The sequence below is a fragment of the Crotalus tigris genome, unplaced genomic scaffold, assembly GCF_016545835.1.
Source record: "Crotalus tigris isolate CLP2741 ecotype Arizona unplaced genomic scaffold, ASM1654583v1 scf7180000017933.3771270, whole genome shotgun sequence".
In the NCBI taxonomy this organism is placed as follows: Eukaryota; Metazoa; Chordata; class Lepidosauria; order Squamata; family Viperidae; genus Crotalus; species Crotalus tigris.
Genome location: NW_024096726.1, coordinates 2,136,204 through 2,158,008, shown reverse-complemented (window position 1 = coordinate 2,158,008; position 21,805 = coordinate 2,136,204). Strand labels below are relative to the sequence as shown.

General features: G+C 40.1%; 1 protein-coding gene across 10 annotated transcripts in view; it reads left to right on the top strand.

Moving 5' to 3' along the window:
* Positions 1 to 2,151: 2,151 nt before the first annotated feature.
* Positions 2,152 to 21,805, top strand: part of PLEKHA7 (pleckstrin homology domain containing A7) — a 120,736-nt gene continuing 101,082 nt past the window's right edge. For 6 of the 10 annotated variants that reach the window (XR_005556856.1, XM_039344616.1, XM_039344611.1 and 3 more), the window contains exons 1-3: positions 2,155 to 2,404; positions 2,576 to 2,652; positions 2,963 to 3,020. Coding sequence is in view for 9 of the 10 variants with exons in the window: in XM_039344616.1 (XP_039200550.1) it covers positions 2,310 to 2,404; positions 2,576 to 2,652; positions 2,963 to 3,020 (230 nt within the window). In the remaining variant the exon portion in view is untranslated. Of the gene's footprint in view, positions 2,405 to 2,501; positions 2,653 to 2,962; positions 3,021 to 21,805 lie in introns of those variants that run through there. The other 4 variants (XM_039344606.1, XM_039344607.1, XM_039344613.1 and 1 more) reach the window with 3 other exon arrangements.

The following is a 21,805-nucleotide window of genomic DNA, read 5'->3' as shown; positions in this document are numbered from 1 at the left end:
TTTAGTTAAGTGAGGTAGTGAGACTAAGCAAGGAAAGTTCATTAGAAGTGGAAAAAAATAGAAGAAATGACAGATAAATGTAGGGAGCTCAAGATCATGGATTTTTTAAAGGGAAAGGCAAAAACCTACAGGAGTGGAGGGCATTCTGTACAATACAGAGCTTTAAAAATAAAACATACGTAGTTTACATATTCCAGGAAGTAAATTGAAGTTACCCTTATTCAAAATGAAAAAAATAAATAAAAGGATATGTCATTTGAATAGAAAATGTAAGATATCTTTATAAAAGACTTCAGTATTTGAAAGATTATCTATGTTGAAATTATATCCATAAAAACAGAGCGAGCCAGTCAATCTAACCAAGGCACCAGGTTAGAAACTAGGAGACCATGAGTTCTAGTCCTGCCTTAGGTATGAAAGCTGATGTTGTGACTTTGGGCCAGTCATTCTCTCTGAGGTGCAACAATAACAAGGTTGTTGTGGAGAAAATAGGAAGAAAGAGTATTAGGCATGTTTGCCTTGAGATATTTATTAAAAAAAATAAAGGTAGGATATAAAATAAACAAATGATCCTATATATGTGGATAAAGAGCTTATCTTCTACATAAATATATTTGTTGCAAACATTTCTGAATTGCCAATCATAAGAAATCAATGAGATGTTGTATGTTGCTTGTACTCTGATTTTATCAATCAACAATTCATTTTTCTTTTCTTTTTAAATATTAAGCAATTTAAATTTTAAATGGGCTTTTTGGACAAGGATAAGACAGGAAGTGAAGAGTCTTCTTGAGTCATATTCTAAAGCAATAGAAAATTTCAACAAAACAACTAGACACATGCTTAATTACTAATGAATGTATGGCTAAGTATATCTTAAATGCTATGATATACATCAAAATTATATCTGATAAAATGTATTGTCTCCTGTTTCTGGTAATTTGTAATGTACAGTACTCCAAAGCTGCAGACAAGATGATAATTCAACTTTCCTATATTTTAAGAAAGAGAGAAACAAAGTTACTCCATCTCTCCAAATCTAATTTTGGGGATTTTCTCCCTATATTTTTATATATGACCTTTTCAGCAAGAACGGAAGAAGCAAAAGAAAAATAATTTATAGTGAGCAAGAATAAGTCACTGTCCAGAGAGAAACTTGTACAGATCTGGGTCAACTTATATTCAGCAAACAATTGTGCATCATCTTGTCTATATGTTAGGAATTCATGCTTGACAGGTTGGAACAGAAGTCCACTGAAATATTTGAAGGGCCAGAAAAGCCTACTTCATTTAACAAAGTTACAAGCTATGAGATCATAACTTTACCACTTTGTCCATACTACAGACAATGAAGCATACAGTATTCTGAATCTGAACTTCAAATTCTTAACTTTTGGGTGCTCAGCAGATTACGGTATAATATTCAGGGCCATAATTCTCTCTTGGAAAAATCAGGTAAACTTTAGTTAAAACTGAAAACAATCTTTCTGAAAGATATAAGCCATGTTTTGCTCAAATAAGATGACGTTTATGCTTAGTGTTATACAGTAGAGGAAGAAGCAACTCAAGAAAAGGAATACAGGCTTTCTTCTCTTAAATGCCTGTTAAACCACGATTATTCAATTTAGCCAATTTTCTGGGTTTGCAAGACATAAAGTCTAAGTGCAACATAGGGTTCAGCAAATCTAGAAAGCCCTCCTGGCATAGCCATTCTAAGCACGGCAAGTATGAATTCTTCCTTTCTTTAAATTATACGACCCGGCATAACTTTTTGCCGTCCGGTAGTAGAAGTTAAAAGACAACTGGGTCGACTCCAAGCCGAAAGGGGCGACAACAATGAAAACCTCGGGGCTTAAGCGTTGGTTTCTTAGAAAAGTGTTCAGAGAGGAAGATTTCCCACCGCTCGGTGGTACCGAGCCCCGACTCGGGAGTATCAAACTTTGAAGATGAAAGAACACAAGGCGGGGGGGGGAGGGGCGGTAGAACCTGTTGCCTGGATCGCCACGGGCGACCGGACGCCCTGCGCCTGCAGCAGCCTGCCTGCCTGGCTTGCAACACGGGCAAATGAACGTCCGTCCGGGGAAAGCTGCGTGTCCTCCCCTCCTCCTCCTCCACGCACGCCCAAGGGCAGCAGCGGGCGGCCAGACACGTCGCGCGGATTTCGGGGCGTGTGCTTGCGCCTCCTGCTAACCGCTGCCCGGTGGCGCTGCTGAGCGGCACCAGGGGCACCGGGCGCCCGCCTGGCCTGGCCTGCCCTCCCGTTCCCCCGCAGCTCCCCCCTCCGGCGGGCAGGGCGCGCGGCGGCGAACATGGCGGCGGCGGCGGCCAAGGCGGTGGGGCGGGACACTCTACCTGAGGACTGGTCCTATGGCGTCTGCAGGGACGGCCGGGTCTTCTTCATCGAGTAAGACACCGGGCGGGAAAACCAGGGAGGTAGCGGGGGGGGGGAAGAGGGCGGGGTTGCCGCTTCAGCGCGTCCCTTTCCCTTTCCCTCCGCTTCCCTTTTTCCTCCCCGCCGACTTCTCCTTCCACGGGCTGGACTAACAGGTGCATGTTTGCCGCTTCTCCCTCTCAGCGACCTGATCCGCGCAACTACTTGGCTGCACCCTCGCACCGGGGAGCCCGTCAACTCAGGCCACATGATCCGCTCAGGTGGGTGCTCCTACCCGGGTCCTCGCGGAGAAAGAACCCGGCGGGGAGACACTTAGGGGACACCCCCCTCCCGCGCGAGTTTCTCCCCCCTCTCGCGCCCCACGCTGGGTGTTTGTGTTTGCCTTTCTCCCTCTCTCTCTCGCTCTCTCTTTCTCTGGGGAAGGAGTGCGGGGGAGGATAACGACCTTTGTGTGGCTGGGAATTATGCTTGCCTGTCTCCAGGGCACAAACATCTCACTTCCCTCCTCTCGGCCACTTTCTTTCCCGGCTTCCTCCCCACCCCGTCTTTCTCCTTTCTTTTTTCTTGTAGATCTGCCCCGTGGCTGGGAGGAGGGATTCTCGGAAGAGGGAGCCAGCTATTTCATTGAGTGAGTACCGTGTTTCTCACTTTCGAGGCGTTTGTTTTCACCCGAGACTAAAAGCGGACAGCCTGGGGGGGGGGGGGAGGGAGGGAAGACGATTGTGCCGCAGCTTGTTCGGTTTCCAGACATCTGGCTTTCGTTCAGTTGTCTGGACATCAGGGGTGGGGAGGGGAGGGAGGGCCGAAGTGAAAGAAATATTGCTTTTGTTAAGAGAGCATAAATCCTGGCACTTCTGTTGGGATACCTTTTTTTTTTTTAAGTCTTAGCATCTCAGGTGTGCGTGTTGAAGTTTTTAAACTTCTTTTGTGTTCTCCGACACACGACACACCAACAGGTTACACCTTTGTGGTTGTTTGTATTGCTTTGAGATTTCTTTGTATTGCTTTGAGATTTCGGGCTGCAGCGACTTGTGGACTAAATGTCAGCCATGCTTCTTGCCAAATAACTAATAGAACCTGTTGCCTGTGGTTGAGTTGAATGAAGTGTTACAGGGACATTGGCAGAAGGCAGGGTCTACCAATATGTGGCTTGTCCTTTTTTAAACAGCTTTAGAGTCATTAAAAGTAGAAGCTATTAAATAATGAAAAGCCATTCTGATATAGTAGAAGATGCTTGCTGAAGATACAATAGGGGATTACAAAACTCAGTGATAGCAGAGCAATAAAAACTTGGAGGGAAAAAAACATAATGAAATTCAAGCAGTAGTTTATTTAGGAAAAAAACCCAAAGGGATTTAACAGTTTTGTAGCTTCTCTGTTGCAGAAAGGGAAGCAGTTGTTTTCTTGGAGAAGGATTGGTTTCTAAATGGTAATAGTCTAAAAAATTTGAATGAGTAACACATTGTCGCTGTCATGTCATTGTCTCTGTCATAAAAGGAATATTCTTCACATGATTTTTTTTTTTGATGGAAGGTCATTTTTCAAAGGCTTGCATTCATCTTGCCAGATATATGTGCAGGATTATTTTTTGCGTCTATTCAGTACATGATACTGTTTTAAAATTATTGAATTCCCATGAGCTATACTGGGCTACCTTATGAATAAACTGATGCCTATGAAGGCTGTTTCAGTTGAAAAACAATAGGGGTTGGAGGTGATTGGCATTGATTTTAGAAATTGTATTATGTGGGTTTTATAAAAAGGATTTGAAATGTATTTGTCATGATGACTTGCTGCTATTCATAAATTAGCTTGCTGGTTCAGAATACAGCATAAGTGGATACTTGGGGGTTTAAAATGATTGGCATACTTGACTTCAGAAGCTGTATTTGTCACTTTGTCTTGCTGCTCTTCATAGATTAGCAGGACTTTTCCATTTAGCAAGTATTGTAGGTTCCCTTACTGAAGCTGTTTTGTATTAAGGTTACATGTATAGTTATTTTGAGTATTGATTTTGACTACATGTATAGATATTTTGACTATTGATTTTGGCCCTTGTCCCTTTGTCTCAAACTAGAACAGACGTGTCAAACACAAGGCCCGGGGGCCGGATGCAGCCCGCAAAGTGGTTTCATGTGGCCTGCGAAGCCATCCTGTGAGGGAACGGCCCCTGCTGCCTTGGCCTTGGCCCTGGCCCAGGCCGTCCGGGAGCCAATGTACAATTTTGTGGTGGCTATCTATGCTGAAATGCATTCAATCTTAGCTCCACAAGGCTGTCTGGAAACAATGAGGAACCAGCCCCGGCTGCATTGGCCCCGCCCCCTGGGTGCATGCTGGGGAGGTGTCACCCTTTGTGAGGAATGATGAAATGCACCATCGCCTGGAAATGACCAGCAAATGGCCCTCGCCTACTTCACATATCTGGCTTGATGGGCTCTGGGGGAGGGGTTTTGGCAGGCAGAGGGGCGCTCTCCTCACAGCGCCGAGAGGCTGAGCCGGGTGGCGCAAATTCAAAAAGAAGCGCGATGCTGCCCAGCTCCCAGCCTGCCCAGTTTCGGCAGGCAGCGGGGTGCTTTCCTCACAGTGAGACTCCTCCAATGGACCATGACTTGGCACTTGCCCCGGTCCCACCCCCTTCTGCCAGAGACCCTCACATCTGTCCCACTACTGCCCAGGCCCCCACAGGCATCCTTGATGCGAACAATGTAGAGCTGGCCACGCCCACCCAGTAGGCTGCCCCCCCACTCCCCCGAGGGCAACCGCAATGCTGATGTGGCCCTCAGTGAAATTGAGTTTGACACCCCTGAACTAGAATGTTATATTTTATACCTAAGAAGATATACAGTAATAATTCTATAATTATTGGTTTAAAAAGTGTTATCAATTGAAGAATCTGTTTAGACATGCATTAGAGTTGCAAACTTTTATTAATTGAGGAAGACCAATCTGAGATGTATATCTCTGTATCTCAATGTATATAAAGATGTACGCACACATTTGTCAAGTTTGATATAAATGTCAATGTACAATAATTCAAGGTGGACTCTTCAGAAATTTCATCCTTTTTCATGTTTACTTTTCTTTCACATTATGTATAGAGTTTGAACAATACTTTCTTTTTCTTTTTAGCTAGCCCAGGGGTAGGCAACCCAAAACACTCAAAGAGCCACTTGGACCCGTTTCCCACCAAAAACAAAACACAGGGAGCCACAAAACCCTTTTGATATCTAAAATGAAGATAATACTGCATATATCTTTTTTTACCTTTAGTGTGTGTGCGCGTGTGTGTGTGTGTGTGTGTGCGTGTGTGTGTGTGTAAAATAAAAGTAAAAAAGGATATATGCAGTGTTATCTTCATTTTAGATGTCAAAAGAGTCTCTCTGTCTCTTTCCTCTTTTTTCTTTCTTCTTTTTCTCTTTTCTCTCCCCCTCTCTTTCTCTCTTTCCTCTCCCTCTTTCTCTCTTTCCTCTTTCCATCTTTTCTCTTTTTCTCTTTTCTCTCCTCCTTTCTCTCTTTCCTCTCCCCCTTTCTCTCTTTCCTCTCCCTTTTTCTCTCTTTCCTCTTTTTCTCTTTCCTCTTCTCCTTTCTCTTTTCCCTCTTTCTCTTTCTCTCTCTTTCCTCTCCCTCTCTTTCTCTCTTTCCCTTTCCCTCTTTCCTCTTTCTTTCTCTCTCTCCTCTTTCTCTTTCCTCTCTTTCCTCTTTCCTCTTTCTCTTTCTCTCTTTCTCTCTTTTTTCTTTCCTTTTCCTCTTCCCTCTCCCCCTCTTTCTTTCTCTCTTTCCTCTCTTTCCCTCTTTCCTCTCTTTTTCTCTTTCCTCTCCCCCTCTTTCCCTTTCCTCTCCCCCTCTCTTTTTCCTCTCTCTCTTTCCTCTTCCTCTTCTCTCCCTCTCTTTCCTCTTTCTCTCTCTCTTTCTCTTTCCTCTTTCTTTCCTCTCCTTCTCTCTCTCTTTCCTCTCTTTCTTTCCTCTCTCTATCTTCTCTCTCTTTCTCTTTCCTCTCTCTCTCTCTCTCTCTCTCTCTCTCTCTCTCTCTCTCTCTCTCTCTCTCTCTCGGTAAAAGTAATCCTGATCTATATGATGTTGTGTTGTATGGCTGACACAGTAACATGAAAAGAAGAGGCACAAACTAGATGCATCTTCCGGTAATCTTAGAGGACAGTGTGATGTTTGTGAGCAATATAATCCTGCACTGAAAAGTGAGCTGAGGAACTGACTTGGATGTTGCTGAACTATAACACCTGCTGATAGGACTCTGGGAGTTGTAGTTCAATCCTATTTGGAGGATCAAAGATTTCCTTCCCAGTTATATAGGATGTTTAGAGAAAACATGAGGAAGAACACCAATAAAGCTCCCTTATGCCATTAATCTTTTGTGCAGGAGCACAGTGTCTTAATAGCAATGAAATTACCCTGGTGAACTGGGAATTGCCAAAGATTATAGCTAACAATGAATTTAGCAAAGTGCCTGTGGCACAAAACTCCAATTTATACAAAGTATGGGCAGGGAGGGGGAGCAGGATGGGAGGCAGCGGCTCCGGTGGTGGTGGCGCAGCCCGGCTGTCGCGTTCTCAGCTGAACGGGCGGGGAGGGGGAGCAGGACAGGAGGCAGCGGCTTCGGTTGGCGGTGGCACGGCACGGCCACCGCGTTCTAAGCTGAACAGATGGGGAGGGGGAGCAGGATGGGAAGCAGTGGCTCCGGTGGTGGTGGTGCGGCTTGGCCGCCACGTTCTCAGCCGAACAGGGGGAGGGGGAGCAGAATGGGAGGCAGCAGCTCTGGCGGCGCGGCCCGGCTGCCACCCGTGCCTCGTCCTCAGCCACTTTGCCATCGTAAGAGGAGGGCGCCAAGGCCGGTGTACCATGGGCGGCTGTGCCGGCAAGGGGGGATGCCGCCACAGGGACATCCCGGCCTGCCACCGGTCCCGTCGCCTTCACAGCCCAAGGTCTCCTCGTGCAGTGGCGGCAGCAGCAGCGGGAGGACAGCGAAGTGATGCGGCTGCCCGCTCGCCGCCGCCTTGCTCAGCATGACCGGCAGCAGCGGCAGCGGGAGGATGGCCAAGAGGACCACGCAGTAGGTGGGGAAAGGGCCGGGCAGGCACCACAGGGAATCTGCTGCTCGTGAGACGGCCGAAAGACGCAGACGGAGAGGGGAAGCTCCGGAAGACCCCTGGCGACCCCCCTGACTAACAGGTGGCAGTGGAGCAGGGCGAAGGGAGACCCGCCGGTCAGGGAAGAGGCACTCCAAGACCGGCCACCCGCAGCTCCTTACCAGGGACACTTTTCCAGCAATCCTCCCGGCCACAAAGGAGGTTTGTGGGCAGTCCCACAAACCAAAGAAGTTCAACCAATCAATTCAAACTTCATGAGAAGTTTGAATTGAATAGTTGAACTTTTTTAGTCCCACTTTTTTTTCAGACTGCACATGGTAGCTGAGGACAGGGAGCCGCAGGAGATGGCTGAAAGAGCCGCATGCGGCTCCGGAGCCGCGGGTTGCCGACCCGTGAGCTAGCCTATAGTTAGAGATAGAGTTTTTAGCCAGTGTTAATTTGTTTTTTAGAGAAATTTAGCCAAGATTTGCCTGTTAGAATGGTGAGAAACTACAGGGACGTAAGAGAAGGAAAGTGGAGAGGGTTTTAGATAAAATTGTTGAAAGTGTATTGGATGTGGAGGGATTTGAGGAACTGAAGGGATTGTTAGAATGGACAAAGTATGTCAAAAGAATTATAAAAGAGAAGAGAAGCAACAAATGAGATTTGAATTCAGTCCTGACTGGGAAAGTACAAAGTACTGTCAGAGTCCCAAGATTGTGGTGGGGTTGAAAGTTAATGGAGTATTTATACATTTCAAGGGAGAGATTTGTAATATGGAAATATTTGATTGGAAGATTGCATTTGTGATTTTTATTGTATTGGAGTGACTTTTCTTGGACTGGAGTGAACTAGGCTTGGTCTGCAGAGGTCCCTGATGCATAGCAGCCATGGGATGTGTCAAACTCTTAGGTGCTCCAAAATGGGGTGTGGCAGAGCTTGGTTTTCCCTCTCATGCTATTCAGCATCTCTCTGAAACTACTGTGAAATGTCATCTATGAATTTGGGATATATGTCATCAACATGTTGAGTGATGACACTCAGTTTTACATCAATATCTTGGCCTAAGATGGAGATATGGAAAACTGGAATTGGTGTCTGGAGGCTGAAAGAGGCTGGAAGCTTCAAAACAATGACTCTTACATTGATCACCATGTGACTGGGCTGCTGCAATGCATTTTGCATGGGGCTGCCTTTGAAAGCAACTTTGGAGTTGCAGCTGATGTACAATGAAATGGTTAGGCTCTTTGCTGGAGAAATGCATGACAACAGAAGTGCATGCTTTTAAAGCCACTGTAGTAGCTTCCAGTAAGTTTCAAAGCTCAAAGGGAAGTGCTGCTTATATAATGTATATGGCCCTATATAATGTATATGACGATGTATCAAGGAACAATTTCCTAAACGTGGTTTTGTCCCGACTAACCCAAATGGTAATTAAAAGAAGGCCTGTTGAGAATCTCTCCTCCGCAGGGGGTGCAACGGACTTGGACAAGGTCTTTTCAGCAATAGTCTACACACTTTTAAATATACAGTATAGTTAGTCCTCAATTTATGACTGTAATGGAGCCTGCCTGTTATGATCATAGGTTGTGATGGTTGTAAAACAGGTCATCTCATAATCAACTTGATTTTAACAGTTGTTTTTGCAGTGGTAATTAAACAAATCACCATAGCTGTTTAGTTAAGTGAGCGTTATGGTCATTAAGCGAATTCATTGTTCCCTATAGGGTGTTCTTGACAAAAATCAGAAATAAATGCCAGTTTTCAGCAAAACTTTATAAATTGCAGTCACGTAACTGCAGAATGCTGCAAACGGCTATAAATGTGGTCCAGTTGCTGAACCCTTGAATGCAGTCATGTGATTGCTGGGAGGCAGCATTTTGAAATTGGATCATAAGTACCTCTTGGGGGGGTGTTTCTTAAATATGAATGGTCGCTAAATGACCAGTCATAAATCAAAGACTACTTGTACTGTCCCTGGAAATACAACAAGGTTGCCAAGATTCTTTTCACCATTTAAAAATGCCCTGAAGGTAGTTTAATTTTAGCTGACTTTTGGCCCATAATGAGGTGATGAGGGCTTATCCTTTATTAGTTATCATTTATTAGTTATTAGTCACTTAATTATTATTTCATTGGATTCTTTATATTAGTTTTGTTTTCTTGTTATGTTGCAGAATACCCAGAATTGTATAGCTTACTGGCATGAAAAATTGTGAAACATATTAAAAAATAACTTTTAGTCATTGTAATATCATACTGAGTCATAGTTAGCATACACTTACTTTACATCATAAATTTTGATTCTAGTTTATGATTTATTGGAGACATTGGATTGTTAAGTTAATCATCTGGACAAATCATATTTTTAACAATGATTTAACTCAGCCTATAGCTCAAATAGCTTTTACATTTCCAAAAACACTCACAGTAAGTTACAGTAATTTACAGTTATGCAGATACATTATATTTATGTCTTTATTTAAATATTTAGACATGAAGCCTGAAATTGAGGAAATTGGGACTACTTTATTTCAATACTTTATTAAAATAGTCACTTGGCTGTAGAAGCAACCAGAATTGTCAATATTGCTAGTGATGTATGGCTGTTTTTTTGTTTTGTTTTACAAGATGAAAGAATAACACTAAATATTTATTTTATAAGTGATTCCAATCAAAATGATGCTAAATAGTATATAATTCCCATCTTCATCATTCAGATTCTTATTATTAGATAATAACAGTCCAAAGAACCAGTTTGGTGTAGTGGTTAAAGTGCCAGACTTAGAACTGGGAGTTCTAGTCTGACCTTAGGCACAAAGTCAGCTGTGTGATCATTGGCCAGTCACTTTATCTCAGCCCTAGAAAGGATGCAATGGCAAACCACTTCTGAAAGCAGGTCAAGAAAACTCTAGGGATTTGTTCAGGCAGTCACCAGGCGTCAACATGTCCCATTATTTTTATTACATAAATAATAAAATAACAATCCAAGGGAATAGTTATAACATTCTGCCAAGTCCTGAAAAAAATCTGAATTTTTAAAAAAACCAGGAAAAAAGAGGCCATTCAAATGTCTTGGTTGTAACACAGGAGAAAGACTATGACTGAAAAGTTGTTCTTCCACAATCTCTGTAAATGGCAATGTCTAAAAGAGGGGAGATTAATATGCACATTCAATTTTACTGGGTAGATAAAGGGACTTGTAGATGGCCAAATAAAGGGACTTGTAGACTGGACAGCCATTTGTCTGAAATGGTATAGGGTTTCCTGCCTGAGCAGGGGGGTGGACTAGATGACCTCCAACGTCCCTTCCAACTTTATTACTACTACTACTACTACTACTACTACTACTACTACTACTATTATTATTATTATTATTATCATCTCACAGATCCTGAACCATATCAAGCTTCAAAGCACTTTCACAACATTTTGAACTCTACTTGGAAACTGTCTGGTATCCAGCAGCTCTTCATGTGGAAGTGTTACCTGGGTGTCATGAAGATGTCCATTACTATTACCATAGATCTGTTACAGAAAAGCGAACAGAATTGATTAAATATAGCAGTAGGGTTCCCCTCCCACCCACCAGCTCCAGAATGATGATCCAAGGGGATTGCTTTCCATTCTCTCCTGAAAGTTAACAGGGATCATATCTTTGTTTCATTGACAGGCAGATTGGGCAGGTTGTGATGTTATACAGGTATTCCATGCCTATTTTCCCCTGCAGAGTACATTCATCTGTTTCTCTGTCAATACAAATTAAAAATCTTACTATTACTACTACTACTACTGCTACTACTACTGCTACTACTAATAATAATAAAGTTGGAAGGGACCTTGGAGGTCATCTAGTCCAACCCCCTGCTCAGGCAAGAAACCCTACACCATTTCAGACAAATGGCTGTCTAGTCTCCCCAAGGCCAGTGAATCCTAACATCTAGATTTACATTGCTCTCTGCATGTATAGATCCCAATTAACAACACTACTATATACTATGTATACTGAGACATTTTTTTGTCTAAGTGATGAAAATGTTTATAATTATTCTTGGCTATTGCATCATGCATGGCTTTAAATAAATAAAAAAAAAACAGTCCTTCACAGTGGAACATGGGAAAGTGAAGGAAGTAGTGCCTGCAGGATTCTCTTTCTACATCAGAAGCCTCTCCATTCCCTAGAGCAGGGGTAGGCAACCTTGGCTCTTTTATGACTCGTGAACTTCAACTCCCAGAATTCCTGAGCCAGCATAGCTGGCTCAGGAATTCTGGCAGTTGAAGTCCACGAGTCATAAAAGAGCCAAGGTTGCCTACCCCTGCCCTAGAGGAAGTCTTCTAATTATGAGAGATTTACATTATAGGCACTCTCAAAGTCTTAGTAAGAAGGACAAACTCTTTGGGGCTTGCTAGGGCAGAATATAACATAATGCTTTCCCAGCACATTAAATATTGATAAAACACATTTTGATTGTTTAAAATAAGGCAAAAGGTAAAGATTTCCCCTGTCCACTCATGTCTGACTCTAGGGGGAAGTGCTTATCTCCATTTCCTAGCCAAGGGAGCCGGCATTGTCCAAAGACACTTCTATGGTCATGTGGCTGCCATCACTATATGTCAAGGCGCACGGAATACTGTTACCAAAGTTGTACCTATTTATCTACTTGCATTTGCATGTTTTCAAATTACTAAGTTGGCAGGAGCTGGGGCAGGAACAGGAGCTCACCCTATCATGCGGTAATTGGGTCTCGGACTGCCAACCTTTTGTTCAACAAGCCCAGCGTCTTACCCACTAAGCTACCGCACCCAATTTTGATTGTTTACCAACTATTTATAGCTTTTCAAATATTTTGGAAACTTGCAACTGAAAATTAATTAAAATAGCTAGGTATCGTGGATATAAAGACTTTGAGTATGTGCTGCCATAAAAGAAACAAATAAAAATTCAACTTTTTCCACATGATAAAAGTAAATAGATCGTAGTAAATAGATCTGAGATTCTGTGATTTGTGGCTTAAGGCATTGTCATAAATGTTTTTAAAGTGTTTTTTTATTTTTTTAAAGATAAGAATTATTATATATCAATTTTTCTCTATGAAAGAAAATAAGAAAGGATTCTGTGGTTAATGACAATGAAAGCCAGAAAACCAAACAGTTGAACTTGATTCTCTTCATGTTAAGAAAGGCCTCAAAGGCAAGTGGCTTTTCATATTTAGATCACACCATAGGTAATCTTCCAGGATAATCAAAACCAGGCTTGTAAACCCTTCCTAAGAATCAGCATGTTCGAGATCAAGGGACAGCCAATCAAATCTCCGTAGTACAGTAGAGATATTTCAAGAGAAGCCACAACTATGCTACTCTGGTGCAATTTTGTATGCTGAGTCATTAATGGTTTTGGTTAATGAATGTCTCTAAACCTCCTTAGACTGCTTTCACCAGTTAGAAAAAACAGAAGATTATAACACACACATTGGACTTTTCTCCTCCAGTGTCTTTGTTTATGTTTCCAGGTTGTACAAACTGAAAGGTATCAACCTTACATTCATACAGGAATCTGTGGGAATCTATTTATTTATTTATTTGTTTGTTTAAACAATATGTGTATCACTCAAATTCAAAACCTTTATGAATGACTTCCAAATTGAGAGAGGGGATAGGACTAAATCAGGGGTTCTCAACCTTGGCAACTTTAAGACTTGTGGACTTCAATTCCCAGAATTCCTCAGCAGCTGGCTGAGGAATTCTGGGAATTGAAGTCCACAAGTCTTAAAGTTGCCAAGGTTGAGAACCCCTGGGCTAAATAGTCTCTGTTACCCTTCTTTTTTTTATCATATATACCCTGAAATGTGAAACTGGTTTTGCCCAACATAGTTTTTGGTTTCTTATAGCAGGGTTCTCCAACCCCCGGTCTGTGGACTGGCACCAGTCCATGGCATGCCAGCAACTGGGCTGCGCAAACAAGCAAAGCCCCATCCATGGAATGCAGGCAGCATACAAACCACACCTCCTCCAGTCCACGGAAAAACCGTGGAACTGGTCTCTGGTGCCCAAAAGGTTGGAGGCTGCTCTATTAGAGTTCAGAAGGTCTATCACATCCTGCAATGTTATTCTGGTTATGTAGCCAGACTTTATCTAAGCTGTTCTTCTTTCTCTACACTTATATATGATTCATGGTTTGCAAACCCCTCACCCCTCCACAGCACAATAATGATCTGTGGAAACTAATGATTACATAATTTTGCCAGTGCATAATACAATCTGGCTTTTCCAAGCTGGTTAATTGGTACAGCAAGAAGTCAATAAATAATAATTTTAAAATAGATTGTACTATATTTCTCATTGATCAAATGCCTATCAATTCTTTGTTTAGGAAAGATATTTCCCGTTTCAGTTGGATTTGTAGAGTAGGTAAAGATTAAATATGGCAAAAAAGTTTAATTTTATGTAGTGAGCCACTCTCATTTTTGTTCTCTTTATGTTTTGTAGTTTTGGAACTTTGCTTTTACATCTATTTGCTCATTTATCTAAACATTATAATAAATTCAGCTTTGAGTTTTTGCTTATTATTCTACACATATATTGGATTTTTCCCCCTCAGTAAATTTTAGATATTAAAACTATTCAAAATATTGCATTATAAATTGTAATTTAATTACTGTAAGTATATTATATTATATTATATTATTGTTCATGTCCCATAAAATCAAATGGTAGTTTACTGAAGATTACTTTAGATTGTTAAATAGTTGTAGGGTATTTTTGATACAAGTACTAATTTGGCAATGTAATTTCCCTCTGGACATGGTTCAGTCAAGAAAAAAGGATCAGTATGATTTGTTAGATATCAATTCATTAACTAATATTATACTATATATATATGTAGGTCTTTGGTTGTTCGGGTTTTCTCCCGCATAAAATTGGAAGTGTCTTGGCGACGTTTCGACGAAGTCCCATTTGTCATCTTCAGGCTGGTGCTTTCAGCTTCGTGCTTCGAGGAGTACGAAGCTGAAAGCACCAGCCTGAAGATGACGAATGGGACTTCGTCGAAACGTCGCCAAGACACTTCCAATTTTACGCGGGAGAAAACCCGAACAACCAAAGACCTACATACAAACACCCGCAAAAACCTCAGAAAACATATATATATATATATATATATTATGAAGAAATTATTCTTCATTACTCAGATATTCCAAATCTGCTATACAGATTCTGCTATATATTACTGTTACCAAATATTAAGATAAATTACCATAATATGGGCAGAAATCATGGTTTTTGCATTCACATGCCATTTACAAATACCAAATTGTTTTTCCATAGTGTTTCCTATTTTTACTAGCCTAGCTAGTGTAGGGTTTTTTTTTTTTTTAAAGTATAGTTATCTTGGCAGATAGATTTAAAGAGATTTTGTCATCAATAGAAATGCCAGAGCATGTTTTATCACTGAATAATGCATTATTTTAAGAGGATACTTCACATTTATGTTTCCTAGATGTTACTTTATTTGCTACATAGAAAAGAAATGGATTGGTAAGTGTGCTTGCCACTCAGGAATGATAAACCTGGATTTAGAAAACATATTTAAAATTCCTGGCTTCCTTAAGGATTCCTAAAGGAGTGGGATAAGCTGCTTGAACAGCCAAAACAAAAACAATCAGCCTCTTCTAAGAACTTTCAGTCCATTGAGGTCCTCATTATATTTATCCTTCTGTACTACTTTTTTTTATTTTAAAGCTCTATTGAAACCATAAATGTTAACGGTAGTGTTACAACTAGCTTATTAAGAAGTGAATGAATGAAAGGTTGGAAATGTTTACATTCCTGTTCATAATTCTTTTCTCTTTCTCATTTTTGGTCTTCGGTGGTATTTTTTTAGCATTAGTTATGCTACATATTTCTAATTATATTTACAAATTTTGCTCACAATGTATCTGTCAAATGCTATTATTACCTGAACTGTTTTAATATTACAAAAAAACGTGTATTGGTCATCATTATAACTAGGCCATCCATTGAGAGATGTTATCCTTACAGTGCTTTTATTTTGTGAGATACCATCTTTCCCATTCCCCAAATTGCCCATCAACTGCACAGAATCTTAAAATGATATTCTTTAAAAATAGCATTGTTGTGTTTTCCTTGGTCAACTGTTTTGTGAATTTCATATATCTCCAGATTTGAGGGAAAAGTCAACACTGAAGATGCAAGTGTTGATGTGCAGCACAAAAATGATTGTGTCAAAATAATATGACAGCCCATAGCTTCAGAAATTATAGTTCACTTTTCATCTGTCTTTTAATGGCATTGTTGATTTTTTTCTGCGGTGATTTGATCAGATAATATGATAACATACAGCCATATTAGCAAGCACATTTGTCATCAAAATATAGGCTAGCAAGGCATTATTTCTTGTATTATTTCATTTATAGATGAGGTTTTTGTTCTATTGATTCATTTTGTGTGTGTTTGTTGATTCACATAAAACTTTGCTAAAATTCTTAGTTGAGTGCCTTTTCAGAGCCATTGTTCCAATCCCAGGAGAATTTTTCTAGTTTTTTGTTCTCATCTTGTTGGTGTCTTTATCGATGAAGAATAGAAAAGAACTATTTTTATGGACAGAGAAATAAATATAATTCATATACTAAGGTCTATCCAACAGCCTATTCCAAATTCCCTGTCACTTAGCTTTGAATTAGATAAAAATCAATATAGCAGGATATATTTTCTGTATCTGCTGGATTCATATTAATCAATGAAAATTCTACTGTAATGAATTTACAGTATCAATTACTAATCTCAGTTATGTAGATCAGCTGAGATGTAAACAGTATTTTGACCCACATTGCTGTGGCCTTGGATATGGCTAAGGTAATGGGAGAAAAACTCAAATATATTAAGATCCTTATTGTTCTGTTTTATAATGTGAAGTGTTTGCCAAATGTTTTGTGCCTCAGTTGAAATAAAGACTCCAGATTCCTCATATTAAGTGATCCTAACAGGTTTGGCTACTTCAGCTGAATAATTTGGATGTCTGCTTTTAACAACATTCTTGTCAGTTTTGGCATGACTCAATGTGAAAATATGTTTTCCTCCGCTGAAGAGACACGCTTTTTGCTTTGTTATGTTATGTGAACTTGATACATTTTTGTCCGAAAATCAATGAATTTTCCTGAGATGCAGACTAAATCCAAGTACCCTATTGCTTATCTGATTTTTCTAAACATCAAGTTAAGTTTTTAAATATGCAAATAAATGTAATTAAATTCAAAGATTTAACATAAAATAAGGAAAATGTTAAAATAAAATTAACTTTTAAAAATATCATGAATATTTTATAGAGCTATATGATATATGTTTAATTGAATATTTTGAATGTTCAGATAATTTTGAAACTTACTGAATTTGATTACAGTGGACTTTTAATCCATTATTACTAAATAAAATAACAGAAATAAATGGAAGACTTTTGTTTCTCACAGGAAAAATGACTGAAATGTCTGATGTTTTAGTATTACATTCAATAAAGAGTAAACAGGCACTGCAATTTCTGTAGGTAGTCTCTGTTTTGCTTGACCTTCCTCCATCTCCCTGTATAACAGAGAGGGATTGGAGAGGAATTTCAAGAGAGTAAGTTATTTGCTCTCCTACACATTGAAAGCAATGCAGTCATTCTGGCAGCAGAAAGACAATCTCTTTCTCTCCAATTGATCTGTTCAGCAAGAGGAGAGGAGTAAAAATTAAAATAAAGGCACAGACAACATGTACTGATTATAATGGCAGTCATGTGACTGAGGGATGTTGGACAAGTCATAAATGTGGCATAAAGCTATTTTTTCAGTACCACTGTAACTTTGAATGGTTGCTGAACAAATGGTTGTTAAATGAGGACTACCCATATATAATCTTTGTCAACTAAATAGCCAACTATAACAAATCCAACTGAAATCTTACTTTGAATAAATGTACAAAACTGTGTTATTAAAATTTACAAATAAACTTTTGTCTCACTTGATGAGCATGTCTTAGATCAGATATGTCAAACTCAAGGCCCACAGGCCAGATCCGGCCCGTGATGTGCTTAGATTTGGCCCACAAGCAGAGTAGTAGGAGGAGGTGATTGAGTAGTTACCACCTCCCTTCTTCGGATGTCTTGTCAGTGGCAGCAGCGCTAGCAGAGGACAGGCAGCGGGAGCCTCTCCAACGTGTGAAGCTGTGCGGCAGAGGTAACTGCAGTGGCAGGTGGGCATGGCTAAAGCGCCCTCTACCTGAGAGCGAGTGGCTAGCGAGGGAAGGAAAGGGAAAGAAGGAAAGAGAAAGGATGGAAGGTGCTCGGATTGTGTGTTTCTTCCTCGCAGACTTTTCCCCAAAGACACAAGGTAATGGGAGACTCCTGTGCACCGGGGCTAGGCCAAAGCTAGTCGAGAAACTGGAGCCATGTGCTGCTGAAGTGCACGCGCTTCCTTCAAAACTGCTGCTGCCCTCCAGGCAAGAGATCTGCTGGCCCTTTGAGGACAACCATAAAGCTGATGTGGCTCTCAGTGAAATTGAGTTTGACATGCCTGCCTTAGATGAACCATGAAGAATATACAGTTGAAATTGTGTTGCCCCCATATTACATCCAGATAAAAGTGAGGATTTCTTCATAAGGAGATCAAATCTATCCTCATATAATCATGGTTCGTGTCTGTTGGGCAGACCACCCAACAGCATCATCAGCAGTCAGAACATCCAGCTATAAAGACAGGAGCCCAATCAGTCCCTGCTCAGTAGCCTGTAGTCTATGTAGCAGCCCACTGTGCCTCTGAAGATGCCAGCTGGCGAGACATCAGAAAATCTGTTGTTTAAACGCTGGTCACTAAAATCTGAAGCCCAACAATAGGGAAGTAGCTTGTCATTTTCTGGGACATTTCCCTAACTTTTCAGTCCAGTCGCTACCCCGGATTTGCTCGCCCCCCCCCCCAAGATCATGATAGTGGTAGTTAACAGTGCTGCTACCTGCTGTAAATATTATAAACAGGTAGCACTTAAAAGTGGGATATAAACTGTTTTTAGTTTCTTTAATTAACAAACTTCTAAAAATAGCAGAGAAATTCTAAATTAAAACACTGAGGTACAATGTTACATTGTGAAGTTATGAAGGTGAATTTTATAAGAGGAAAAATAATCACTGCATTGGATTAATAATTTATTAACTTGTATTTAATTTTTGTAAAAAAGTATCTCTGTGGATAGGCACAAAATGTAGCTGAATCCCAAACTGAATTACTATATGTAGCTTCTATTATTATTTTTCACCTAGTGATGCAGGATCCCCATGGTGCCATATTGGTGGCATTTGTGAGCTATTAAATGCCTTAAACTACAATATAAAAATAAAAGCTCTATATGTAATAACAACTATCCTTTTCTAACTATGCAGCTTAGGGAAAAAAGTTGGAAAGAAAAGAGTTGAGGAATAGGTCTACCTTCTAAATCCAGAGAACGATTCATCAGAAGCTGTCTAATCACAATGCTTTGATCGTTGAGAGTTTGCCTTGCAAACTCACTGTGTTCAGAAAGGAAGGTTATAGGCATCTCTGTTGTTTTTAAAACATCACAATGTAAACTTATTTACGTAGTTCCCAAACTTCAGAACCACTCTGTTTGTAAATTGCCAGATTTCTTTCCTAACAGTTGTTGTTAATTGCGAAGTCATGTCCGACCCATCGCGACCCCATGGACAATGTTCCTCCAGGTCTTCCTGTCCTCTACCATCTTCTGGAGTCCATTTAAGTTCACACCTACTGCTTCAGTGACTCCATCCAGCCATCTCATTCTCTGTCGTCCCCTTCTTCTATTGCCCTCAATCTTTCCCAGCATTAGGCCCTTCTCCAGTGAGTCCTTCCTTCTCATTAGGTGGCCAAAGTATTTGAGTTTCAACTTCAGGATCTGGCCTTCTAAAGAGCAGTCAGGGTTGATCTCTTCTAGGACTGACCGATTTGAACGTCTTGTAGTCCAAGGGACTCGCAGGAGTCTTCTCCAGCACCATAGTTCAAAGGCCTCAATTCTTTTGCGCTCAGCCTTTCTAATGGTCCAACTTTCACATCCATACATTGCAACTGGGAAAACCATGGCCTTGACTATAGGTACTTTTGTTGGCAGGGTGATGTCTTTGCTTTTTAGTATGCTGTCTATATTTGCCATAGCTTTCCTCCCCAGGAGCAAGCGTCTTTTAATTTCTTGGCTGCAGTCCCCATCTGAGGTGATCTTGGAGCCCAGGAAAATAAAATCTGTCACTACCTCCATTTCTTCCCCATCTATTTGCCAGGAATTGAGAGGGCCAGATGCCATGATTTTGGTTTTCTTAATATTGAGTTTCAAGCCAACTTTTGCACTCTCCTTCTTCACTCGCATCAAGAGGCTCTTTAGTTCCTCTTCACTTTCTGCCATTAGAGTAGTTGACATGGTTCCGAAAGAAAGCAGATTTTCAAATTTCATCTGCATATCTTAGTTTGTTGATATTTCTCCCAGCAATCTTAATTCCAACTTTTGATAATTTGTAGGTTTCATGGACATTTCCCATTAAGCAATAGATTGAGAAAGGTTTAGAAAAGCTAGAATGTTTCACTCCCAATTAAGGAGCCTGTAATTGTCATTATTCAGTCCAAATTATTTTTTAAAAAAGATATATACCATTTTTTTAAAAAAAGAACTTTTAAAAGTTTTTTGTGCTAAACTCACTGCAACTGTTTTTGCATGCAAATTTCATCTTATTCTGATGATAAAAACAGCTCAGTTGTTCATTCATTAATAAGACATAATTTTATATTAACATCTGGGACCCATGAATAGCAAATTGGATTACAACCTCTTTTTAATCTACAGTTAAGAACCATCAAAGATGTAAAATTAGAAATAATAAACAACGGTAAATCATTGAACTTGTATAAGTTCTTGGAATGAGAACATTTTCACTTTCAATATTTTTAGAAGCAAAATTGCAATTTACATAGGGTCATGTATAAGCCAATTAAAAGACTGAAATTTTGAGATTTGGGGTGGTAGTCGTAGTACATTAGATAACTCAAGCACTTATTAATGTTAGCACGATCTGTTTCACTCTGTCTAACTCCTCTTGAACTATTCCCCCTCATCACATTCTCTTTTCTTAGCAAATATATTATGAACCATTATCATAAGGCTCCATTTCTTGAACCAAATTAATAGTATAAGGTAATGAAGTAATTTAGTATATTTTGTTAGCTCAAATTTATATCCAAACTTGACAGAATGAAACTGAAATCAAAGTACAGATTTACCATTGTATTGGGGTCTGTCCATTATGGTTGTAAATTCTGACCCACCTGATTTTATTTGACCTTTGGTCATAAATGGTCATTAAGTGAATCACCCTGGTTATTAAGCGAATCCTCAGTTGTTAAATAAATGCCCCATTGTTTGCTTTGGGGTGTTTTTGCCAAAAATCAGAAGTAAACGCTGGTTTTTAGCAATGTTGTAAATGCTGGTTTATGACCACATAAATCACGATTACATGACTACAAGTTGCTGCAAATGGCCGAAATTGCTTTCCAGTTGCTGAGTACACAAAATGCTGTCACATGACTGCAAGGGGGCACCTGTTGGAACCTTGGAACCAGGTCATAAGTACCTTTTGGGTGGGTCTGTTGTAAATTTGAACAGGCGCTATGTGACTGGTTGTAAGTTGAGGGCTACTTGTAGTTGTAGTTAATAGGCCATACAAGAGTTGGTTTTGTGACTTACCATTCAAGAGATCTAGAACATTATAACACACCAAAATATACTATACGGCCTTTGGGTAAGAAATACAATGTTCCTAGAATTAAGATTTTTCTGTAAAAGTGAGATATGCCAGGGCAGCAGTATTCTGATTTATCCAAAGCACAATATAGTTAATAGTCTGCCAGTAAGGTAGCTGTCAATCAGTTTGGTTTTAAACCATAAGTGCTTCTTAGTTTTTAAAGCAAAAACTTTTTTGTTAATTCAGAGGCTACCATAGTTTTTAAAAATATGGTTATATTACTGTACAATAAAATAGGGTGATAAAGAAAAAGTGTATATCTAATGAAGATTTTATTATTTATGTTTAAAAAAGATGATGAAAAATTACACTTCTGTGGACAGAAAAAATATTTACATTTTTCATTTGGAGCATGTAATAATTGATTTTCAGGATTTAACAATGTTGTCTTTATGGAGCAAGATGTGGGTTGGAACAGACTGCTGTGGCTGTTGAGCACTAAAAACTTGAATGTAGGCTGTTGTCGTGTTTTTAGTTAGTTCCCTGTTTTACCTTGCATGACCTCAGTGT